The sequence below is a fragment of the Caretta caretta genome, chromosome 3, assembly GCF_965140235.1.
Source record: "Caretta caretta isolate rCarCar2 chromosome 3, rCarCar1.hap1, whole genome shotgun sequence".
In the NCBI taxonomy this organism is placed as follows: domain Eukaryota; kingdom Metazoa; phylum Chordata; order Testudines; family Cheloniidae; genus Caretta; species Caretta caretta.
The window spans coordinates 49,740,888-49,766,032 of NC_134208.1; the positions used below are offsets into that span (position 1 = coordinate 49,740,888).

Below are 25,145 nucleotides of genomic sequence, written 5' to 3' on the forward strand. Positions count from 1 at the left end.
ATGTGACTTGCCTATGTGACTCCAAAACTCCATCTTGGAGCTCAATTTTGCATAGGAGAGAGGAGGGGGTCTCCACCCACAAGAGAAAGTCCATTTAAGCCCCTGGGAGACCCCTCCCTTTTTCTTCAGCTGGCTCAAGAGATAGCCTCTCCACCCCCAAAGGATACCCGAAAGAAACTGGAACAAAGGCCAGCACTCACAAGGGTGTGAGTGATTGTTGGACCCAGACTAGAAGGAGACTAGTCTGTAAAATAAGCTTACTGGAACATCTCTGAGGGTGAGATTTCATCTGTAATCACTTTCTCACTGTATTGGGCATAGACTTGCATGTTTTATTTTATTTTGTTTGGTAATTTACTTTGTTCTGTCTGTTATTACTTGGAACCACTTAAATCCTACTTTTTTGTATTTAATAAAATCACTTTTTACTTATTAATTAACCCAGAGTATGTATTGATACTTGGGGGTAGGGGGAACAGCTGTGCATATACGCTTTATCCAGGGTAAAATGGATTTATTTAGAGTTTGGACCCCATTGGGAGCTGGGCATCTGAGTGTTGGAGACAGGAACACTTCTTAAGCTGTTTTCAGTTAAGCCTGCAGCTGTTGGGGGAAGTGGTTTAAACCTGGGTCTGGGTTTGTAGCAGGCTAGAGTGTCTGGCTCAAACTGGCAAAGTTCTGAAGTCCCAAGCTGGCAAGGAAAACAGGTTAGAAGTAGTCTCAGCACATCAGTTGGCAGTTCCCAAAGGGTTTTCTGTGATCCAACCTGTCACAATTGCATTATTACTTTGGCTATTTTCCAGGAGATTTAAAAAAAAAAATATTGGTTAACATTTGAATCAGACACATATTTAACACTGCAGAAAAAAAATCCTATAAAGATAATAGAGTTGGGCAAATAATTTTTAACAATTATTTGCTCAGACACAATTTGACCATTGCTGTAGACAAAATGCCCATAATCGGATTTTGAATTTGTTGAATGCAATTCTTATTTATAATTGTTCCTGGAATAATTCTTAAGAAAAATTCATGTACTATAGTTCTCTTGAGAACATTCATTGCAAGTATTTGATATTTGATATTGAAGCAGTTTCGAACAAACATGTTTGTTCCCTGACTGGCTAGGTAACATTTTTATAATCAGAATAGTGAATAGGGAATAGTGATGGAGTAGCAGAGTTAGGAAATAACAAAACAAACAAAAACAAAAAAATCACCTCTTGCAATCTCCAGCTAATTGAAATAAATCATTTCCCTCCAATTGACTGTATAAAACAAGTGACTCTAATCTATACACTTGGGGGACCTAATCCAAAAGCCATTGAAGTTAGTGGAAAGACACCCACTGATTTCAAAGCTCATTGGATCAGGCCCTTGAATAGAAAATAGACAAACAAATATGAAGCCCGGCAAAATGTAACACCTGCAAGAACAGTTAAAATATCTTGCTTCTATACAATTATTTTACTCTGATTAATGGACAATACCCACTTCATCATACACACTAATAAGAGAGTAAAGTCCTATTATAGTGAACATATGGAACTTCAATGGCTAATGAACAGAATTCAAAATGTTATTGTACAAACCAGTAATACAGGAAGCAAGCTGTATTATATTCTGTAGAGGAGGAGCAGTTTGTGATATAGTAAATATTTTATGTTTGTGAACACAATACTTGTTAACATAGCTCACTGAAAATGTCTAAATGGTATTTCAAATTCCATATTAACTCACATTTAGACGGTATTTTGAGCAGTAGCTAAGTGAAGTAAATTCATTTCTTGAAATGAACCCGACTTAAACTCTCATCTCCTGAGACAGGCTGCTGATTCATTAATCCACTCTATTGTAAACCGTGTTGAGTATACATTGCAGTCCATTAAATACATTGTTGACCATTGGCCCCTGACCTGATCTTGGAGGGTTTATAGTCTGGGGTAAAATATAATTTATTTGCTAAGCATGCTTATAGGAATAATAATGGAAGTTATTGAAGCTGTAACAGTAAGTATGAAATCATTAATAATAGGGTTGTTAGGATAATATTAGCAATGCAAGAATTATAGGAAGTTGCTTGTGGTTAGCATAACTGATGAAAAGCAGGAGTTAGTTGGTGACCCATAGTTGGGTCAACTATTTTTTGCCTTCCAGTGATAAGAGAACAGGCAACTGACCATGAACAGGTACACCACAAACTTTTAACATTTGCATAAAGAGTTTCAGGACTTTTTGCAGTTTTGTTACAAGGCAGACCACATTGATGCAAATTACTTAGGTATTGGAAGCATAAATATAGTTAGCTAGAAAGACCTGTATGTAATAAGATGGGCTGATATTGCTGATGCATATGGAAAAGGTGAGCTGATGTTGCCTGTGTCCCTGTGGACTGAATAACCTATGGTTATACATGATTTGGAACTTTCCTTGCTTTCTTGGGTATGTCCATTTCTAGAACAGCATGTTGCCTGACCTGGGACCAGTCTCCTGATGTGCTCCACTTACTTTTTCTTCTCCCCTTGTTTCTAATTGTCTCCGTAAAATTGTAAGTATGCACAATGTAAGACAGCCAGTATGAACAGTACAGGAAACCACTCTACTGTATTTATCTTATTCTTATACTTATGTATATTGATTTTTCTATTATTTTAATTATATTTCTTTGAATTAACAAAAGCTTATAAAGTTTGTGTGTGTGCTTCACCAATTTTATCATCTTGATTAACTCCAACTAGTCACCTGAGAAAGGACCTTGTATTTGTGACAAGTGCATGTTATCCCAATAAAAAAATTATAATTCTAATAATTGATCAGGCTACAACATATATTTGTAAAAAATCATTTTCTAGTAACAATATTGAGAAAACCTGGACCGTAAAAAAGTGGCTGTCAAGGTTCCTTCCCCACTCTGAACTCTAGGGTACAGATGTGGGGACCTGCATGAAAACCTCCTAAGCTTACTTTTACCAGCTTAGGTTAAAACTTCCACAAGGTACAAACTATTTTACCTTTTGCCCTTGGACTTTCGCTGCCACCACCAAATGTCTAACCGGTATATTACTAGGAAAGAGTCCGTTTGGAAATGTCTTTCCCCCCAAAATCCTCCCAAACATTACATCCCCTTTCCTGGGGAAGGTTTGATAAAAATCCTCACCAATTTGCATAGGTGACCAAAGAACCAACTTGGATCTTAAGAACAATGAAAAAACATTCAGTTTCTGAAAAGAAGGATTCACAAGAACTGAAATCTAAGGAGGAAGCTTTTAATTGGCTCTGAGGCTGTGGTTCAGACATTAAATAATATTTTGTTTCAGTAACAATACATTAAACTAGTTCTAAATTATAGTTTTGATTGACATGGGTGATCTTTAGTTGGGATTTATAACCAAACAGACAGTGACCTCTTTAGATCCCTTTTTAAGATTTATAAGGGTTGATTATTTGTTGTATTAATCAGATGTTTTAACTAAATTGGTAATTTAATTTCAATCCAGCACTTAGACTAACTTGTTGCTTTGACCCTGTTGCTCTTAATTTGATGGCTGCATTGTTTTAGTTCTCATGAATCCATTCTTTATTGATAATATGGGTCAGCCACTCCAAGACAGAATCCCCGCCATGCTCAATCAGCTAAGTAGCATGGCCATTGTTTAGCATACAGGCTGCACTTCGTACCTCCTCAACAGTGACATCCTCTACATTATATGGAGGTGTGGTCACTGGACTCTTTGCATCCTCCTGGTGCTGCAATTAAGAAGGTCCTGAAAGTGTTCTTTCCATCTTCTCTGACATCCTGCCTTGGTGTTCAGCATGCTTTCTAGTGCTTTGTGGGTTCACCCATCATTCCCATATCAAGTCCATGCCTGTATGTTCTTCCTTTGAAATCAGTGTCAGAAAAAGGAGTCTGGTTGCAGCACAAAGCTCGAGCAGTTGCTCACAATTCTTGTTTGTGGTTGCATCCATAAAAAATGGCCAACACTTTCCAGCCAAGCTGTTTGAGCATACCAGTGTGGCATTGGTCCGCATCAGTTAACTAACACTGAGACACACTTGTATTCTTCCTGCTTCCTGGTATGGCCAGGCAAGAACCTTTGGTATAACTGCATTGGAATCTCCTATGGCTGAGTGTATTGCCACCATTCCTGTACCATCAAAAGGCTTGGTATATCAGTGCTTCCAGCTACCCAGTAAAGGGGGTTAAATCCCAGTGGCTCTTGAGGCTTTAGCTTCTTATTGAGGCTCAGTGTAATGACACACTGAATATATCAGCAACTTAGCACCTGGGAGTCTTTCCTGGGAATCCCAAAGATTTGCACTTTGACACAAAGAAACAAAGCCTCAGCTTGACACATTAGTGCTGGTAGAACATTTGCTGTATGGAAATGCTCCCTGCACCCCTTCACACTCAGTGTAAAAATGCTCATCGAATTGTTCGGTGTCTGTACCCTCCCCTTTGCATCCTAAGACTTGAAACATCATCACTGACGGAATGATGTTAGTTATTACACTGTCTATTGGTACATCCCTTGAACTATTTATTGTCCATTAGCAAGATTTGAAGTTCCTTTAAAATTCTACTTTTATATAAATATCGTTATGTAGGACTTTCATCTCCACCCACCAACCGCAGCTCAGTGTTTTGTGATAAAAATGATTTTGGGATAAAAATGATGAGATGATAAATTCGGAATCTACCTTTTGGAGACTCATTTCTCTATTGTCCATTCTCTTTTCTGGAACAGCTGACCCTCTTTTACATTTAGTGGGGGGGGGGAAGAGAATTTTTGTATATCTATATAATAAGAGGTATGGGAGGTCATGCTTTCTGCTATTTTAAGAACTAGTTGGAAAATAGAGCTTGTTGAAAATGACAATGATTTTTTTGCAAAAACAAAAAAATGAAAAAAAAAGTGCTTTCCACAAGTTTTGAGAATGAGCAACTTTTCATGAAGATATATATTTTAAAATGTTTGCTTTAGAATTGCGGGGGGCGGGGGCTGTTGTTCCTTTCTCCTTTCCCTCCCTTTCTCTCTTTTTCATCTTTCCATTTTGCCACTAAAAAGAGTGCAAAAAGGTAAAACAAAGAAGTAAAGAGAGAAGGAAAAAAATGAAAGCCAAAAAACTAAATTAATATTCAATTTTTTTGCAAAATAATATTAAAAATATTTGTGAAAACTTCAATAAAAAGGTTTTCGTTCTGAAAATTTCAAGAGATCTGAGAGAATATGCTGGGGGCCACTGATGTACATTAAATTAGAGCATGCTTAGTGGGGCAGAGGCCTTGAGTCAGCTTACAGGTGCCTAAGAAGGTCAAAAAACTTACAATATAGTAGCGTTTCCAATAGGACTCAGGCTGGAGGCATGAGATGTGGGAGTGATTCTTGATTGAAAGTATCATCAGAGTAGGATTATTACTAGAGCAGAAGGAATAATTTATTTGACAAATCTAACCTCTTTTTCTGCTCCTGGAGTATCTCCCCATATATTATTTCTTTGAATATATTTGTTATTCAAATATATTTTATTATTAATCATTTGTTTTGCAGTTGGAACCAAAGGTTCCAATCAGGATCAGGGCCCCAAGGTGCTAGATCATGTACTATATTTTTACACTATAAATTGATTGCAAATGTTTCAGTCTGAGCAGTGAGTGCAGTACTCAATATTAATAATTTGGGGTGTGTTGCTTAATTGAGTGTTCTGATTAATCATTTAGCTCCAATCCTGCAAACTTGCTTAAAGCTAAACATGTGAGTAGTCTCAATAGAGCCAAAATGTCAATGAATTACTCACATTTTAAAGTTAAGCATGTGCATATGTGTTTGCAGGACATGGGCCCTCATATCATTCTGTTCACTGACTGGATGAATGTACATGAATCTAATGTTTGGTTTCTAATAAAACTTGGTTCCTGACTATTCCCAGAAAATGAACACAAAATGAACACAGCCTAAGAACATAAAAAAAAAAAAAATCAAGCAAATATCTATGGAAATTTTTTTGTCATTCATCTCGTTCTTACCCTATTTTATAGAAAGGAAAACAGAGGATCTGATTCTGAGAGCTCCAGTTTGATAGTGTTCACAAGTGTAACAGGGAGAAATAATTCTCTCCACTGTAGAAATCAGTGGGTTAAATTCTTTACCAGTAGTATACCTGAAGAGTACACAAGATAATCATCGTGGTCCATTCTGGCCCTCAAATCTATTAAATTCTGATCTTATGCTAACATAAATCAGGAGCAACTCAGTGGACTTAATGGAATTACACCAGTGTAAAAGTGGATGAGCTACAGAATTAGGTCCCAAGGTCACACAGTGAATCAGTGACATAGTCTGGAATAGAAACCTGTTTCCCATTTATATGCTATGACTACTGACACACTAATAACTGCTGCATCCCCCAAATATGCTCTCTCTCACATGCACACACACAAAACATGAGAGAAAATCACCATCAAGTTCTTTGGAGTTCTGTAGAAAATGATGGATTCTAACGATACAATTTGCCAGACAAATGGTCCATGATCGCTGTTCAATGATCCAGACAAGAGAGAGAGAGAGAGAGAGAATTTCTAGAACTGTACAATCTGCTCCAAAAATGTTATTAGTGGGACATCAGACGTAAGAGTGGAGATCTATGAGGAAAAAGTCTTCCAAGAATTTTAGAGGATGCAAGTGATTTAGAAGACAAACTTTTTTCTACTTCAAAGTAACTCAATTTGATTCCGTTTTGCTCATTGAATCAAATAAATGAGAAGTGGCATTTGAAAACAGTTTCTGATGATGAATGCTGTAAGTGGATTGCAGTGAAGATACATAAAATGTCATCTTTTAGGCTTGCTGCTATGATTGATTTCAATGGTTTGAAAATAAAATGCAGGGAAATCTTTATTTATGAACAGGTGAATATAAGCACAAAACCAACATAAAATACAGCATAGTATAAATACAATGCAGACTGGTTAAAATGGGGAGAGGGTTCAAGAGAGAAAAATTATAGAGAATATGGTATTTTACCAAGAACCATGCAACCACTCTCCCATCTGTTGCCTGGATTAGAGCTAGCTATATATTTTGTTATATTCTAATATTCAGAGATGGTGAGCCAAAAGTGATAGGCATATCTATGTGTCAGCAGGAGATATAAGAAAGAAGGACTCTGTTGCAGAAATTAGAGGTTATTCAAAGTACTATAGACCAGAATTGATACCTTTACTCCTGGATACCTTAATCTGCAACTAGTATGAAATAGAAAAGGAGTACTTGTGGCACCTTAGAGACTAACAAATTTATCTGAGCATAAGCTTTTGTGAGCTACAGCTCACTTCATCGGCATATCTATACAGTTTACTGCTGAATGCAGTCAGGACATATACATCTGAATGGAATTTACTGAGGCTCTACAGTATGCACGGGAGTAAGCACCTACAAATAATACTGAAAGTGTTTTGACAACAACTCTGTATCTTTTTCTTTTATGTCTTTTGAAAATATTTGCTCATCAATAATTTGGTAGGAAATTAAATCTGTTTGTGCTCTATTTCGTTTCTATACTTAGCATGTCTTCCACTTTAACAATAAAGAACTTGTGCAGAAACAAAACCAAGCCCAAGTTTTTCTTTTGTGGTCATTGTGTCCAGTACAGGTACACTGCTGGTTACTTGTATTAAATGAAGAGAGATTTCCCTCTGTAAGAGGGAGGGGGGCCCAGTGATGGAGTTTCTCAGTTCTGCTGTGTGGAGGTTGCCCTCAGAGTATTGCATCTGAGGATTGGAGAGGAAAAGGAAAAGGACAAGGACATCTGGTCACGGAGCGGAAAAGGACTTTTGGTCACAGAGCGGAAAAGGACATTTGGCCAAGGGAGTAAACATCTCATCACACCTGCAGAGGACTCTGCAACACCAGAACATGTAGCAGCCTTCCAGGCTTCCTCCACAAGACCACGTAAGTAGGTAGACAGGCAGCCAGGTGATGGTTTTCTGTTAAAATATCAGGGCAAGAGGAACTGATGGATTAGTGATGAGCTATGAGAAGATTTTCCCTCTATAGTGGACATCATTAAAAAGTCAAAATTTGCCAATAGCTACCTTCCAATGATACCTGTACTGTACTTTACATAGGGAAATACTGAGATATCTCCGCTACTACTGTGCCCTGTGATCTGCACTGGCTCCAAATCCATTTTTAGATATTTGGATTGTAAATTTTGGGGGGCAGGGATGGTCTTTTTGTTCTACGTGCACAGCACCTAGCACAGGGGGGTCCTGATCCGTGACTAGGGTTCCTAGCCATTATGGTAACATTGTTGTAATCATCTATATAGACATGGATGGCCTGTGACCTGGGTATTAATTACATAGATTTTCTCTACTATTGTGGCAGTTGTGATCAGCTGAATGGTCTTGGTGCTGCTCCAGGGGATTCAACTCCTGAGGAAGAAAAGCACTGGGACACTCTTGCTTCTGACATTCATTCCCTCTTGCAGTCTGCCAGAGCCTTGGCTTAGTGATGTGATGCAAGACACATTTTGTTCACTCTGTCCTTTCTGTCATTTTGGCCTGTGGTAGGGGAGTACCTACTTCATCCATGTATATGGATGCCAGAGGCAAGATTGACAATATAGTTTTTGGCAATAGTTTTCATTTAATTTTTGTAATATGCACCCAGATATTACAATGAGGGTCACAGGATATTGTTTAAGACTAAAAATAAAGCAATACTGACGGGCGTATTTCTTTAAGAAGGTGCTGTGTAGCTAGAACATAATCTAAGTCCCCTGTGATGTGGCGATTGCTGTTTCTTCCTGTTTTTTAATGATTAGTACAATAAGTAGACATGTGTAATTGTGTTTTTGCTCTCTTGACACTCTGTTAACTATTTTGTTTCTAATTTGGTTTGTATTTTTAGCTAATTCTGCCTCATTGCTACATACATGAGAAGAGAGCTATAAGAAAAAGTTAATTGTATGCAGTATTGTGTAGAATTATCGGATAGATTATAATCTGAAGGATATGCACACATTTCGGTGGCTGTATTAAAATATCTAAAAGAATAAGAGTTGATATCATCTCTATTATAAACTGTCCTGAAGGTAGAGACTTGGATCACTTAATATGATTTGATCACAATATGCAAAATATATGCAAACCAGCTGCTCAGCCCATTAATGATACATTCAAGAACATTCACTGTTCTAGGGCTGGAAATGTCAGATTCACTTGTAAATGTTCCTAATCAGGAGCAAGGAGAGCAGGGTGTGAAATAGTAGCCTGGTACGCTTGCTTTACACCCCCTGGGAAGATGTAGCTAGTGTCTAGCCCCTTCAACCTGTTTAATCCAACCCAGTATCTTTTTAATTTAATATTTCTTTAAAATTTCGTTGAAAACTACTCCAGCACAAAACAGATATTGGGCCAGATTCTTCTCCCACTTAAACCCGTGTTAACTGGGGTAATTCCTCAAAAGCCAATGGGGCTGAGTGATGCAAAAGAGTAGAAAGCAGTTGGATTTTCACAGCAGAGAACTCCTTGGTGTGTGGCAGCTCTCAACAGGTGCACAGGTAGTACGGCTGACTCGTGTGATGCACCCTCTGCTCAGCGGTGGTGCATGGTCATGGCCATAGCGACCCTTCAACCCTTCCTTACTAAAAATTAGCAAGTAACTGCAGGAGTATAGAATCATATTTGTATCTAGTGCCTCATTTTCCCATGGAAGGGTTATAGTTAATCTATATCTATGCTACTAGCATATGCAGCCACATTCTGCAGCTCTCATATGAATAGTCACACTGAAGTCACAGCTGGAGAACCGAGACTAGAATGTAAGGCAAAAGAACAGTGGAGATCCAATTCTACATCATTTAAATGAATGAGACTTTTGCCATGACTTCACTTCAGCAAGGTTGGGCCCTAAATGTATAGACTATTGAGTAAGAGACATATTTCTGTTCTAATGGATACATCTAAAAATGCTCTTTTGGTGTGACCACATACAGTACATATGATAGGTGGCATGAACATAATTACATGAAAAGAATAACCAGGAAAAAAATCCCTCCTCAAATTCAATAATGTTGTAAATTTAATCTCTGTGGCTGAATGCAGTCTTTAGATTTACAATAGGCCTGACTAATTAAGTGAACTTGAGTCAGTTCTGCAGAAACTATTGCTGCTTGAATGAATAGTGCAAGCTATTAATATAATATAGTTATTAATATAGTTATTAATATTGTATTATTATAACATTAGTGTGGAACTAGAAAACACTTGCATCTTCATGGCAGTATACTTAATGCCGCTGCAGGAGCATAGACATGGATATATAACTGCTGAAAAAACATCAGTTTTTGCGTTATATTTTTGTTATGAGTATTGATCAACAGAAGCCCAATGTGACTAGTCACATGAGACTACTGATAATTCAACTGCTGATATTAGGCAGAATTCTGTTAAATGAAAACTACAGCTGTCAATCTGAAGTTCTCTGATACTATACTTTTCATAGATACATTCATATTAGCAATAACCCTACTGGAATTTACGTAGGTTATCAGATCTCTCAAAAAGTTTACAAGTTCAGGCACTTTTACATCACCATCCTTCAAGTTATGGGTTAATTTTTGCAACCCTTACATTGTGTAGTGCTTCACACTGCTAGTGGTCCCACTGAAGTCAGTGGGACTATATGTGGTATACAGGGAACTTGGATTCCTGACACCTTTAGCTCTTCAGGGCAGCCTCTTGGCTTACAGTTTTTCAAATGGTGGCTGTGAGAAGTAAGGATGGCTACATGGCCATATATGACATACAAAACAGAAACAAACAAACAATGTATTTATTGCTTAGGAACATAATATGTATTTTGAATCCTTTGCTGCTAGTTCACTTTGTGAAAAATGTCTGCTAAACCTATGTTAATAAATATTAGTTTAGTTAACATAGTTATTTTGATTCCTTTTTAAGTCTTCTTTTTGATACAAGACATCTCTAGTGGTTGTAGCTTGAATATAATGCGTTTTTTCTCATTAGTTTAATGTCGGTGGGCCTGGGGGGTGTATTTGCCTATGAACATGCAGCAACTAATACACCACTACTTCTGAAGTGTGGTTAAAGTATACATGAAAGGGTAAGCATTCACATAGTACAAAACCCTTTTAACAGCTTCACTGGTTCTACAACAAATACTTACCAAAGGCATTGCCTTCTTATTCATCTCAAGTACCACTACAGCAGTTCTAGAGCTGAAGATGGTTCTAATGGGCATCTTCATCAGCGAAGTACTCAGCAGTGAACATGTTAATTTTAGGACCTGCAATCTCTGAAATGCATAACTCTCTTCAGGAAAATTTGTTTGTTTGTTTGCCTGCTGGGAACCCCACTAATTAAGTAAGATTTTTATCTTTCCCTTCTTACGCCTTTATTTGTAATTCTGTAATCTGACCTCTATCCTTCCCGCAGCTCCCATTGGCCAGGAACAGCGAACCGCGGCCATTGGAAGCTGTGGGTGGCCATACCTGCAGATGCTCAAGTAAACAAAATGTCTCGCGGCCCGACAGGGGCTTACCCTGAACAAGCTGCAAACTAAGTTTGGGAACCCCTGGGATAGAGGAAGGAAAGAGACCAGCTGGGTCACTGAGTCTAGTCCCCTGCTATCACAACCAACCTCATCATATAATCCTGTTAATAAGTTAATCAAACTGTCTTAAAAGTAGATGGGTTGTTTGCCCTCAAACCTAAGGTTACAGACATAAAGTATTGCAGTTGTCTTTGTTAGTGTATGTTGACTAATCACAAGTGTTTACCACCATCATTGTTATTTACTACTTGTTTCTGGTAGAGCTCATGATGTGCTATGAGCTGTACAAACAGGAAGGAAAGTATGATATCTGCCTTGAAGACTTTACACTCTAGAACAAAAACTCAGAGAAACACAAGGTAGAGGAAAGGTATAATCACTTGGATTTGTTTTTAAAATTAGGCTAAAATTTGAAATGATTCTAGAAATGTATTTTTTTCTGTATTCTTTCCTTAATTCTGGTAATCTTGTATGTTAACTCTGGTAGCCTTTTTTGATGATATTTGATTATAAGTATTTCAAAAAATTATGCAGATGTTTTGAGGAATTGTTTGCTGTCAGAAAGTAAGATTTGAAATGCACATTATACAAAACGCATAGGAGAACAAAGGCTCGGTCATTTGAAAACACAATTTATAATTATGATTGCTTACCTCTGTGTTTGGGTGGCATAACTGTTATCATATGCCTCGTAGCTTGGGTCATCATATTCACCCCCATATCCATCATCATATCCCTATGGGAAAAATAATATACCCTATTTAGAAGATTGATAAATAAGGAAGTATATTAGGCTGCAAAAATTATGTATTAATGTATAGATGCTATATTTGCATACAGGATTGTTTACATTATTATGCAGGCTATGAGACCAGAATTATACAACCAAACATGCTAACAATAAGCACATATGATGAAAGAGTAAAGAAATAAATTATTAATTTGAGAACTTAGTATATCCATTGATATAATGCAGTGCACTGTTGAAGGAACAGCTTTTCAACTGGGTTCATTTAGAACACTGACAGATGCTAATGAAGACAATTGTTTTCTCAGGAATTCGACATTACAAAAGTTTTTGTAATTATTTATAGGTGAATTATAACCATTGAAATGAACAAATGGTGAAAAAATATATTGATCTTAGAACACTGTTAAGAATGTTGTTATTGAGTATAAAACCATAACATTCAGTCCTTTTAAAAAAAAAAATATTTGTCTAGGTCTGGGCAAGAAGCCATGATAATGATCATTCTAAATAACCTTTATAACAAACACCTTTAGCTTTATTGAGCATTCCAGGCTTTGTCACAGTGTTGGCAATATGACTTTCTATTACAAGTTCAATTACCAAAGTGTGTTCAGTGAAGAAAGAAAGAAAGAAAGATTACTAGATTACTTAGCACTAAATGTGGACATTCACTCTTATGGGAATCACCCACAGGAGCTATTGAGCTTCAGAAACCTTCCAGAAAAACAGTGCACCTTGGGACTGCACAAGCTTCACCCCCACAAAGCACCAAATGTTCAGAACCAAGATTCTAATAGGCTGTGTGGTCCCCAAACATCTCAGTTCTTTCTGCTAAAGCCCAGAATCCTTTAAGAGTAGAACTCCAAAGGAGAGAGAGGAAGATGGACAAGAATTGTGAATATATGGAAGCAACACTCTCAAACAACTACATTTACTAGGAATTGACTGCATATTCTTTTTCTTATGTGGGATTCTAGCTATCAGTACAACACCTTGACTCCAGGAATGTGGGCTGATGAGTTGTAATTAATTTAGAAATGCGTTCTCAAATTGATTGTCAGATGTAGATATCACGTGAAGAGAGGAGCCCCGAGTGAAGGTGTATATAGAGCACTCGATAGCAACCATGCAGTTTTCTATAATGGAAACCTTACTGGGGTAAACCATCAAAGCCACCTTAGTTTTAGTAGAATGAGCCCTAAGACCTTCCAGTATGGGTAGACTAGCCAAAGTGCAATGTGTTTCAGTATGTATCATTCATTTTGAATGGCTCTGCATGGAACTAGTATTTCATTTACTCTGATCTCTAATAGATACAAAACATTTTGGTGACTTCCTAAATATCTTAGTATTATTCAAATAAAAAGAGAACTCTTCACTTTCCTAATATGCAGGTTATAGAACTAAATTTCCCAAGGTAAGAATGAAGTTTTGGAATGAAACCTGGGGTATTAATGGTCTGGTATAGGTGGAATACCAACTACATAAAATTACCCCAGAGAGCCTGAAAACTAAGCATTGGCTTCTAGTGAAGAATGTGAATCACCAAAGGCGCAGTTCCCTAGTCCTATGAACTGTCTAGGTAAATTTCTGAGCTGTCTTGGATGGTGCTGATGCTGAACCAGGCATCCTCAGAACACAAACTCTGAATCAGATGACTCAGATACATCTTCTAGACCAGAAGGAGACCTTCATTGGATCCCTCTGTTGAGCAATGGGTACTGTATAGAAGATGTTAGTTCATCACTGTTATGTTCATAGCCTACATGCAGACAAAATAGATAAAAGCATAAATTCCCTTGCTGGATGGCACACTACTTTATTTTTTAGAATTCAGAATGATAACACACAAGAATCCAAAACACACAGAGAGAAAACTGGCTGCTCCCTAAGTCAATGAAACTCAATTCACCCTACCTCACTTTAAGCTGGCTCTTTCATTACTGATTCTGATTGCACACTTTCCTACAGAGACCTCTTGCCTGCAAGCATAAGCAGGAAACCCGCTCCACAACCCTCAAAACACCACCGTCAACACCGAGGGACTTCCACAGTCACCAAAGCAGGGAGAACCTCATGGAATCAGAAGGACTGATATCACTAGAAGGGCCAAAAGCGCCTTAAGAACCAAGAAAGCCAGAATCAAGACCAACCTAGAATCATGGCAATGATTCTTATTTCTCCTTTGGGACAGCAGTGAGTCCCCTCTTACAGAGACCTTCTCTGAATTCTACTTCCTCTTACCCTTATGTTTGAGGGCAAAAGACCATAGAATGGAGGCTTCCACAAACATTGCTCCTGACCAAGCCCCCAGATATGAGGGAGGAAGCTCAGTACCAACAACAGTCTGCTAAACAAGAGGACTTCTTAGTGCTCTGACAGACTCCAGAACCAAAGAACCTGCAACTGCGGGACCAGCTGGTTCCTGCCTGGGAGGGACATCACTGGAGTCCCTGCAGTAAAGGTGTTCAAGCATTGGCAGACAAAAATGCAGAATGACTTGTGGCACTGAAGCAGCCCAGGAATCTGAATCAAAACGTTTCGCCAACTTGGAGGCAGATGAAAAGGCTGCTCCTGGCAATGAAGTCTTCTGTTTCCTCATTTGTAAGGGCTTTGAAACAAATGAAAGCCTAATCTGTCCTTGGACAGATATGGGGCTCTGACTAGGAGATGATTCTGAGGTGCTGACTTATAGGACCTCAGTCATGAAGAAGGCTAGAAACCAAGCATGGACAGTGATTCCTAGGTAATGGTGTTCCTCAAGGTAGCACACATGTTCATCCAAATCCAGCAATATGGAAAAGATATGAAACACGCTACTGAAGTGTGGCTGTTTGGAGTAGTTACGGTGGCCTGGAACTTAACTAGAGAAAATGTGGGAACCTAAATGGTGTAACAGCATAGAAATAATTTAAAATTCCTGGCACTACCTAAAAGCTCTCACTCTTTACCTAAAATGTCTAAACTATAACAAGATAACTGGAGATTTTTTGGTTAAAAAAACAAGAAACTTTTTCTAGGCATAGAGGAAAAGTTCCTACACCCACAGCTAGACATGAAAAGAAGGAACTGGATTAACTAGGGGAAACAGACAACAATGAGCAAAGCAAACTTGTCCTCTGCTCTCCATGCTGTCTTCCCATAGAATATTGAGTCAAGTTCAAGGTCTTGGTCGTCTCATCTTCAGATGCCCAGTGGTCTGGAAAAGCATATCTAAAAGATTACCTAAAACTCTGAGATTGAAGACTGTGGCTGACAACTCTACTCCTCAGGAGTTTCTACAGTAGGGGTAAAGCTTGTCTGTTCAGGAGACTGAATTTTCTCAGGGGAAAGTACAAGATTCTGGAATAAACTGACAGCAATTAAAGACTATAACAAACTTCACCACCTTGCACTTCAAGTGCAGACACACTTTTTTCGACCTGCCCTCTCTCATATAAACACAGAGCAACATGTACATTTAAATGCCCCCAGCAAAAATAAATTAAAAAATATGAAAAATGATCAAAACAAAACATTACATTGCACGCACAATTCTCCCTCTGAGAAGAGGATGAGAGAAAGAATGAACCACATGTGCTAGACATTAGTCACACTGCTTAATACATTACTGAAGACACTGAGATACTACAGTGATGACAGCAGTATAGGAACCTGTATAAAACAGAATAGATAAAGGAAAGCATCTCAGTGCACTTGCCCACTGTATTAGAGGAAAGGTAAGGGAACAAATTATCTTACTCTAATGCCTCAGGTGGATCAATGCTCAGCACAAGTAGAGCAAAGAACAGTTAATACTTGACACTTCTGCAAATTCAAGTTACAGATTTGAAGTCTCCCTAAAGGCTCAGAGTATATCAATATGGGGCTGGTGGTTCAAACAGAACAACTGGAAAATAGGGATAAAATGTGTAAAGCTCCAACAATTCAAAAATAATATTTCTGGTTCAAGATTCTCTCTCTACCTCATGCTATTTTTTTGGAAGTGAATTCTCACTTATTACCACACATGTAACACATTATTAGCACCATTTCAAATAATTAAGTATAATGTAATAATTTCTAGTTTCTAGAACTCGTAAGGAACAAACTATTAATATCAAAGATACATTATACTAAACAGGACAAAGCACCATGATATATATACACTGTAAAGCAGAAGCCTGCATTATTAGGGCAATAGAGTAAATGACTTAGGGGCTTTACAGAAAGATTCCCACTGATTTTGTAGTAACCTGTATATATCTTGGAGGCAGGAACACAGGTTGCAGGAGGGAACAGTCTGAATAAGGCACCAGAGAGCTAGTGTGGATGCACCTAGTTGGGATGTTAGCTGCACTTGCAATATCTCTGTAAATAGTTCTCTTAATAAAGAGCCAGTTTAGTTTTACAGGTATGGAATCCTTTCACGTGATTACCCAATGTGTGGTTACATGAAACAGATTTCAGTGGAATTTGGATCAGATATAATTATATTTATTTAACCAACTTTTCTTTCAGAAAATGCCTTTCACATTTCTGTTGCCTATATAAGTTCTCACAAACCATTTTAATTGATGTGTGTAATTGTCAGGTGGAATACTTCCCATACAAGGAGACACTGATGTCAAGGTTCCTCCCCCACTCTGAACTCTAGGGTACAGATGTGGGGACCTGCATGAAAAACCTCCTAAGCTTATCTTTACCAGCTTAGGTCAAAACTTCCCCAAGGTACAAAATATTCCACCCTTTGTCCTTGGATTGGCCGCTACCACCACCAAACTAATACTGGTTACTGGAGAAGAGCTGTTTGGACGCGTCTTTCCCCCCAAACTACTTCCCAAAACCTTGCACCCCACTTCCTGGACAAGGTTTGGTAAAAAGCCTCACCAATTTGCCTAGGTGACTACAGACCCAGACCCTTGGATCTTAAGAACAATGAACAATCCTCCCAACACTTGCACCCCCCCTTTCCTGGGAAATGTTGGATAAAAAGCCTCACCAATTTGCATAGGTGACCACAGACCCAAACCCTTGGATCTGAGAACAATAAAAAAGCATTCAGTTTTCTTACAAGAAGACTTTTAATAAAAAATAGAAATAAAGAAATCCCCCCTGTAAAATCAGGATGGTAGATATCTTACAGGGTAATTAGATTCAAAAACATAGAGAACCCCTCTAGGCAAAACCTTAAGTTACAAAAAAGATACACAGACAGAAATAGTTATTCTATTCAGCACAGTTCTTTTCTCAGCCATTTAAAGAAATCATAATCTAACACATACCTAGCTAGATTACTTACTAAAAGTTCTAAGACTCCATTCCTGGTCTATCCCCAGCAAAGACAGAATATAGACAGACACACAGACCCTTTGTTTCTCTCCCTCCTCCCAGCTTTTGAAAGTATCTTGTCTCCTCATTGGTCATTTTGGTCAGGTGCCAGCGAGGTTACCTTTAGCTTCTTAACCCTTTACAGGTGAGAGGAGCTTTCCCCTGGCCAGGAAGGATTTCAAAGGGGTTTACCCTTCCCTTTATATTTATGACAACTGAGCCAGATCAGGGGTAGGTCAATTTATACTAGCTGAACATTTATCCTCTGGTATAATCACAGAGTATTAAAACACCTGTACAATATCTATAAACTGATAGAGTCAAACTGCATGGCTTCTGTAAGGGAAAGAAGTCCTTCTCTGAACGATCAGAATTCTTTGAAAATGTTAATGAAATTGCAGGTAAGGAGGACCCAATAGACATAGTTCTTAGAATTCCAAAAGGCTTTAGATAAGGTTTGATTTTCAAGGCTCTCTATGGGACTAGTTCTGGTTGCCTGAGAAACCATCCCTCCCTCCCTCCATGATCAGGCTCTCTTATGACAGCTGCATTCCACTGGAAAGATGATGCTATCATCTGGTAGGGGTAGGCTTGTGACTGTGGGAAAAATAACTTTCACACAAAATGGACCACAACTAAGGAACTGATAGAACCAGCTGGAATAAGCATGACCACAAACTTCATCATATTCATAGCCAACTATAATAGTCACCTCTTCACCCTGGCTTTCCTACAACAGTACCCTCATTCTCACAGATTCACTCACTAAGTCTAAGCTTGCTTCTTGGGGACAGGGAAGAGAGAACATTTTCATTTATTAAAGTACTAGGATATGCTCTGACACTACAGTGATCAGGAATATATAGACAGATATGGATACATATGCAAAGAAGAGAACAGAAATACACTTCTGAGATGGTATTGGGACTAGCAATGTTATTTGTAGTTATTAATGACTTTGAAGAGGAAGTGGATCATAGTTAGGAGATTTAAATAAAAATCTGTTGCACTTAGTGAATTCTAAGGGGATGAGAAAATGCAGATGAATCTAAAGAAATTGAGTAATAATAACATTTTACTTACCAAACCTTCCCCCATCTCCAAACACGCACACAAATGTCTTTGAAGATTCTCAATACAACACATGAATTTAGTAACTGGGAATAATCAAACTTAACAACTAAGTATAGTGGAGCTATACCCATAAGTACTTTAAAAACAATAAAGATAATAAGCGTAAAATATGGATAAACATAAAAATGGGAAGACAATGTAAGAATTGCAAAATCAGAGTAATAAGTTGTGGCCTTCATATCACCTTTAAAGAATAATTCTAAGAGTTGGCGTCCAGGGCACTTAGATAACTAGGTGGTAGGTGAGTTAGAAATACATACCATAAGTAAGGGCTACCTCCCCCAAAGACATTTTGTCCTATTAACAGAATATTCCTTGTACTAGATTTTAGTTGATCCACCATGTACCATACCACTGAGAAGAATATGTCCAAATACTGGGAGAAAACAAAACCCCAGAAAGGGCTAAAATTGAAATTGCAAACTGGTGTACCAGAGTGTAGTTTTCTATAAAATACTTGTGTGTGTACTGAGCTAAAATATAAAAAGGGGAGATGATGGTGAGACATCTTTGGAAGAATGTAAGAACTCTCAATACATTTTGGAGTCAACAAGAAGAGGTTTGCATGCTGTTTTTAAAAGAACAGTATGTGAAGGGTATGGAAAGACAGTTTAGAAAACTTGAATTCTTAGTCAAACATGCTTCCAGATTTAAAAAGAATAATCTCTTTCTGCTGTATTTAATAGCATTTTAAGCACTTTTATACACACACACAGTATACATTTTAAACAAAGAATTTAATACTGTACACAGGAATGATGATTGTGAAGCTTGGTTGAGGTGGTGAAGTCAAAGGGTGGAAGAGCATGGGATATTTCCCAGGGAATGCCTTACTGCTAAATGATAAACTAGCACTTGGCTGAGCCCTCAAGGGTTAACACATTGTTGTTAATGTAGCCTCACACTCTATAAGGCAGCACGAATGGAGTGGGGGAGACAGCATGGCAGACAGAGACACACACTCTGTGTGTGAGAGAGAGTGAGATGTGCATTGTCCTTTTAAGTACGCTGACCGCACTCTAAATACATTGCCTTTTTAAGTAGATCAGCAAGTTGAGACAGCAGCTGCTGCCAGCAAGCTCCCTCCATCCTGAGCCCTGTCGTGTCCCCCCCCAGCTCTATGGAGATGGGGTAAGCGTGGGGCAGGACCAGGGGGGAGGGGGACACCCTGACATTAGCGCACCCCCTCCCCCCCGCCGGCAAAGCAAGCAGAAGGCTCCCGGGAGCAGCTCCAAGGCAGAGGGCAGGAGCAGCACATGGCAGTGGGAGGAGGGACAGCTGAACTGCCGGCAATTGATAGCCTGCTGGGTGGCTGCCCCGCAGGGAACTTAGGGGATCGGGAAGCTGATGGGGGGCTCCCAGTCCACCCTGGTTCCAAGCCCCCACCACCTAGCTGCAACGGGCTGCTCTTTCTACAAGCAGAAGACAAAGCAGGCGGCTGCCAAACATTATAAGGGAGCATTGCACAACTTTAAATGAGCATGTTCTCTAATTGATCAGTAATGTAACAACAAAACAAAGTTAACCGGGATGACTTTAAGTGAGGAGTTACTGTACCAACTTTTCTTTCAAATTTTCATCGAGTTTTTATGCTCTTTTTTAACCAAACAGAACAAAAAGTACGCAAAATGTGATTGATAGCATCATGCACATTTGTTTTGTATTTAACTGAAACTTTTCAATCAAGTTTTCAGAATCTTCATAGAATGGAGCCTACATTATTGAAAGTACATAAGTCTAACTCCAGTTATTGATATTCTTTATCATTGTTAGTGTTCTTGGACCACTCAATACTATATAACTCAATAACCATTGACATTCTTGAGCATCTTATGTTCTCTGCTTTGGGCAGAATCTTTACATCTGTAATTATATTGAAATATCAATGTTATTGCTGTTGATATGCAAATGATATCCAGCTATGAACTACTTGACTGTTGAGATACCAAGATGTTCCTTACTGTTCATATACCTGCTTATACAACATACCAACATTCCTTATTTAAAATCTAATTTCTTAAATCTTAAGGCTGATTTCTTTTTGGAAGAGGTTTCAAAGCACTTTTTAGAAGAAGATGTTGCAAAAAGAGAAGTTTCTTCCTTTACTACTGTTCCTGGATCAGCAGATATGTAGTATCTTTCATGTTATTTTCAAATACATGCAATAGGAGCAGTTTATTGAAACAATTATGTGTAACAGATGAAACCATATAAAAACTGTCTTTTATCCAAAACCACGTTATGAGAGGTTAGATTTGAAAATCTACCAAGAAAACACATGCACACGTAAGGGTTTCTTCTGTCAAAGCTGTGAATGAACTTAGTGTTCTTGAACATGAGGAACTAATGGCATGGGCTTGATCTAGGTACTGTGTGTGCTGGTGATGTGCAGTCTATCACACACAGGTCAGCCCGCTTCCTTACTTCAGCCCTTCGAGCTCCAGTTACAGTTGAGCAGAAATTATCAAGCATGCTGAATTATACCAAAATGTATGGCTGTTTTTGCAAAGTGAAAAATGGAGACTATCATGACTAAACATTTTCACTCAGAACATAAACTGGATTTTAGGCTCTGATTCAGCCAAATACTTAAGTAGGTGAATAACTTTAAATATGTAAGTTTTTCCATTGACGCCCACTGGACTACTCAGATGTTTAAAATTACTCATGGTGCCTAGGTCCCTGGCTGAACCATAAGGCAGATTTTCTGAAGATGAAAGATTTGTGCACTAACACAGTGTTATTGACATTATATCCTAGTTATTATTTTCCTAAGCTTTCATTTTTTTATCTTGAAATGTCTCTTTTCCAAAACATCTCTAAAGTAAGGCTCCAATCTTAACCCATGTGAGGTCCCATTGAAATGAGTTGGGCTGTGCATGGCTGCAGAACTCTACCCAAGTGGAGCCAATTGCAGGATTTGGGCCTAAGACATATTTTCAAACCCTGGGTAAGGATATCAGAGCTAATGAGGCCCAAGTGATTTTCTTAGCAAGCTCCAAAATAGTAAACAAATATTCCTATTATATATGGCTTATATATTCGTTGTTTATTAAGTTATTTGACATCAATCATATTTTATACTAACTACCAATGTAGTGCTTAAGCAGTAATTCAACTAGTGTTTTCTTCCAAGACACTGATTCAGTATATAGCACATTGTTGTTTGCTGCTAATAACAGCTGAGTAAAGAGGAACCACAAAATTCCAAATGGCGCTATCTACTGTACAGGAATAAAGAACAAAGCACCCATATATTATATTTCAATGGACACAGACAATAGAGTATTAGAAAAGATATTTCCAGTATGATACTCTCTTATTCTGTACTCAAGCATTAGATCCAGTATAAAATTTCTTCTTAGTTTTAAAAGCTATGCAAAAGGATTTAACTTACCAAAAATGATTTTCATTCTTTTAGAAGAATTACTGCTTAAAGGTCAAATCTAATTAAAAATAAACTATTTGTAATTATGATTGTAATGGAGTGACAAGCAAAATAGTGAAAATAATGGAATTTTATTGATTGAAAGTCATGACAGATAGCCTTGAAATTGATATTATTGCCTATAATTTTTGTATTTAGAGCATACAATCACAGATATTAGAGACAGAAGAGAATTATATTGCATATTCCAATCCTTTGCCAGGGTAAAATTGTTTCTTCCAGCTTATTTTCCAGGGCTTTGTCTAATCTAGTTTTAAATATTTCAAGCAGTAGGGATTCCACTATTTCACTATTCGACAGTCTAATAGATCTTGCTGTCAGGATACCTTTCCTAATTTCACCCCCTACTGCTAAATATGTCCCTTTGTGTCACCCTCAGGCCTTCACTTCCTTAGTGTTTACACCTTTCCAATACTTCTTATTTATTCATTTAGATGTATACAAATATTAAAATGAGGCACCTATCCAAAACCCTCTGCACCCTGGGCACAAACAAAAATATTAAGAAGCAGCTAAGCTCATAACAGACAAAAAAATTCAACCCTCTACAGAAGTCTCATAAAACTCCTCACTTCTACACAGACTGAACCCGGTCAAATCCCTCCCTTTTCATCAGGCTGAGTACACAGATGTATATGTCAGCAAGCCCAGAAGGTTATTAACCACAAGCTGTTTTGGACTGAGTTGGGGCAACATTCTATTCCCAGACCCTTAAATCAAGGGAGATCCAGCACAAGTGCTTCCACTGAGGTATGGCATGAGGAAGGAGGAAGATTTAAAGTGCCTTTTAGAGCTTTATTGGTCATAACCAACACATTAAACTCCACCTGGAAAGCACCAGGAAGCCTGTACAGATCACAGAGGTTTCACGTGATGTTGGCAAGATACTCTGCTTACAAAGTGAGCCACTGAAGTCTGCATGAGATTTAATTTTTGAATGTCTTTAAGGTGCTGCCTCAAGGTGTCAAAGTTATGGTTCACGGCAGCCAGTTTGGCATTCAGAGGAAACCATCATAATCTTGTAACTGGGTGTGGATGGTACTAAATTTTCATGATCATCTAGCAGCAGTGGAGGATCCTTCAAAACCCCCAGAGGTAGTCAATAGGCAGACCGCTGGCCAAATCCGGACGTCCAGACAGTTTTGAATGGACTCCAAAATCTTTTTATTTACTTATTATCAACATCACTGTGTTTTTTTATTATTATTTTCTTCTCTGGAGTCTGGACCTTGACTATACCTTGACCAAGACATTTGTACCTTGACAAAAAATAATTGACTACTCCTTTCCCAGATTGTGACAAGCCACAAATGGGAGATGCAAACATTCAATTAAAGGTGGAGAAATCATCATTGCTATTTCTTCCCCTTGCTTTCACAGCTGACCAACATCACCTCGGATTTATCTAGATTTAGCTTCAACTCCAGCTAGCTCTTATCTATTCCCCAAAATCTACCAGACACTGGACCAGGTGTTCAGTTGCATTAGCTGAGTTAAGTGCAATAGAAGTATGGAATTGTGTGAAAATTCTGCGGGCCATGCTTCCGAATTAACTCTCCTAATGTCCTCCAATGAGCAGGAAGGGGGAAAAATTAAACTTTTTAGACCACCACTGGAGAATACCCCTAAGAGAATATAAATAAGTGCCCCATCCCACACTCTTGGAATATTTAGCCAGGAGAGAATGGATCCACTCAACAGCAGTGCCGTCTTTTCCTTTCCACAGTCTGCAAGGAAGTTAACAACAGCTAATGATCAATGGTGAAGGATGCAAATTAGTCTAATAATATCAGCATGGAAGCCTGATCTTTATCCATCACCAGAAGGAGATCTTCTACCAATGCCACCTGTCCTGTAACCAGATTGACAAGGTTTAAGGATATATGGGGAAACTACGGACTCAGAGGGGTCTCTTGCCATATCCTCCTCTATAGTGTAGATCAAGTGTGGAAGAGGAGATAGATACTTGTCAGTAATTAACCACATTGTCCGGGTCAAGGGTTACTTACATAATTTGCCAATAATGCACAGCAGCTATCTGTAGATGTTTATTATGTCACATATTGTACAAGAACACAGAGGTGTTAAATATATAGAGCTGAGCAATTTTTTCAGACTAATAGTTTATTTGTTGACCCAAACTAGTTTTATTTGACCCAAAACTATTCATGAATTCAAGACAAATTCCCTGAATAGTTTCAAACAATATTTTTTTGGGGGGGGGATGGGGAACTTAGGTCCCATGCATAAGACAACTGGAGGATGAGCTGCCACCCTTAATAACCTTGATGAGGATACTCACAGGATGTGGGATACCTGGGTCATTTCCTCCTGCTAGCTGATGTGGTGAAGGGATTTGAACTTGCCTCTCTTACATTTCATGAAGCACTCAAATCACTGGGCTATGGGACATTCGAAGGCAGGGCTCCCTCAATCTCTACTATGGAAACTATTCCACTTTGTATAAAAAATTAGTCATTGGATTATTTGATTCACCAACATTTTTTGGAATTTTTATGTTTCAGTTTGATCCAATCTGTTTTTTTTTTCAGAACTCCGAGCAAACAAAAAAAAAATCAACCTTTTTCATCCAGCTCTAACTAAAAACTGTATTTCAAAATAAGAGGGTCAAACAGTTATGAGGATCTGCTTTGGACTGACTTCTCCCTAATTCCTTCTATTTATTTTGGCATATTTACCTGTTAGAAATTACCTAAATACTGTATATAAGAATATTTTGAGAGCCACCAATCCACTGATAATTATAGTCATACCAGCTTGCTCACTTTATCTTATACTCATTAATGCTATAGAACAAGTATCCTTTTAAATCAGCAGGATAGGGTTCTTTTCAGTGATATTAATATAGTAGAAAGAGAGCGAGAGAACTGTATTGGAATATAACAAATCGAAGCACAGCTGT

The 25,145-nt window shown here is 38.2% G+C and overlaps 1 protein-coding gene across 4 annotated transcripts in view; it reads right to left on the minus strand.

The window, feature by feature from the left end:
• Positions 1-25,145, minus strand: part of KHDRBS2 (KH RNA binding domain containing, signal transduction associated 2) — a 641,322-nt gene that overhangs the window by 90,724 nt on the left and 525,453 nt on the right. For all 4 annotated transcript variants that reach the window (XR_007355927.2, XR_007355928.2, XR_007355926.2 and 1 more), the window contains one exon: positions 12,233-12,315. Coding sequence is in view for 1 of the 4 variants with exons in the window: in XM_048845206.2 (XP_048701163.1) it covers positions 12,233-12,315 (83 nt within the window). In the remaining 3 variants the exon portion in view is untranslated. The remainder of the gene's footprint in view (positions 1-12,232; positions 12,316-25,145) is intronic.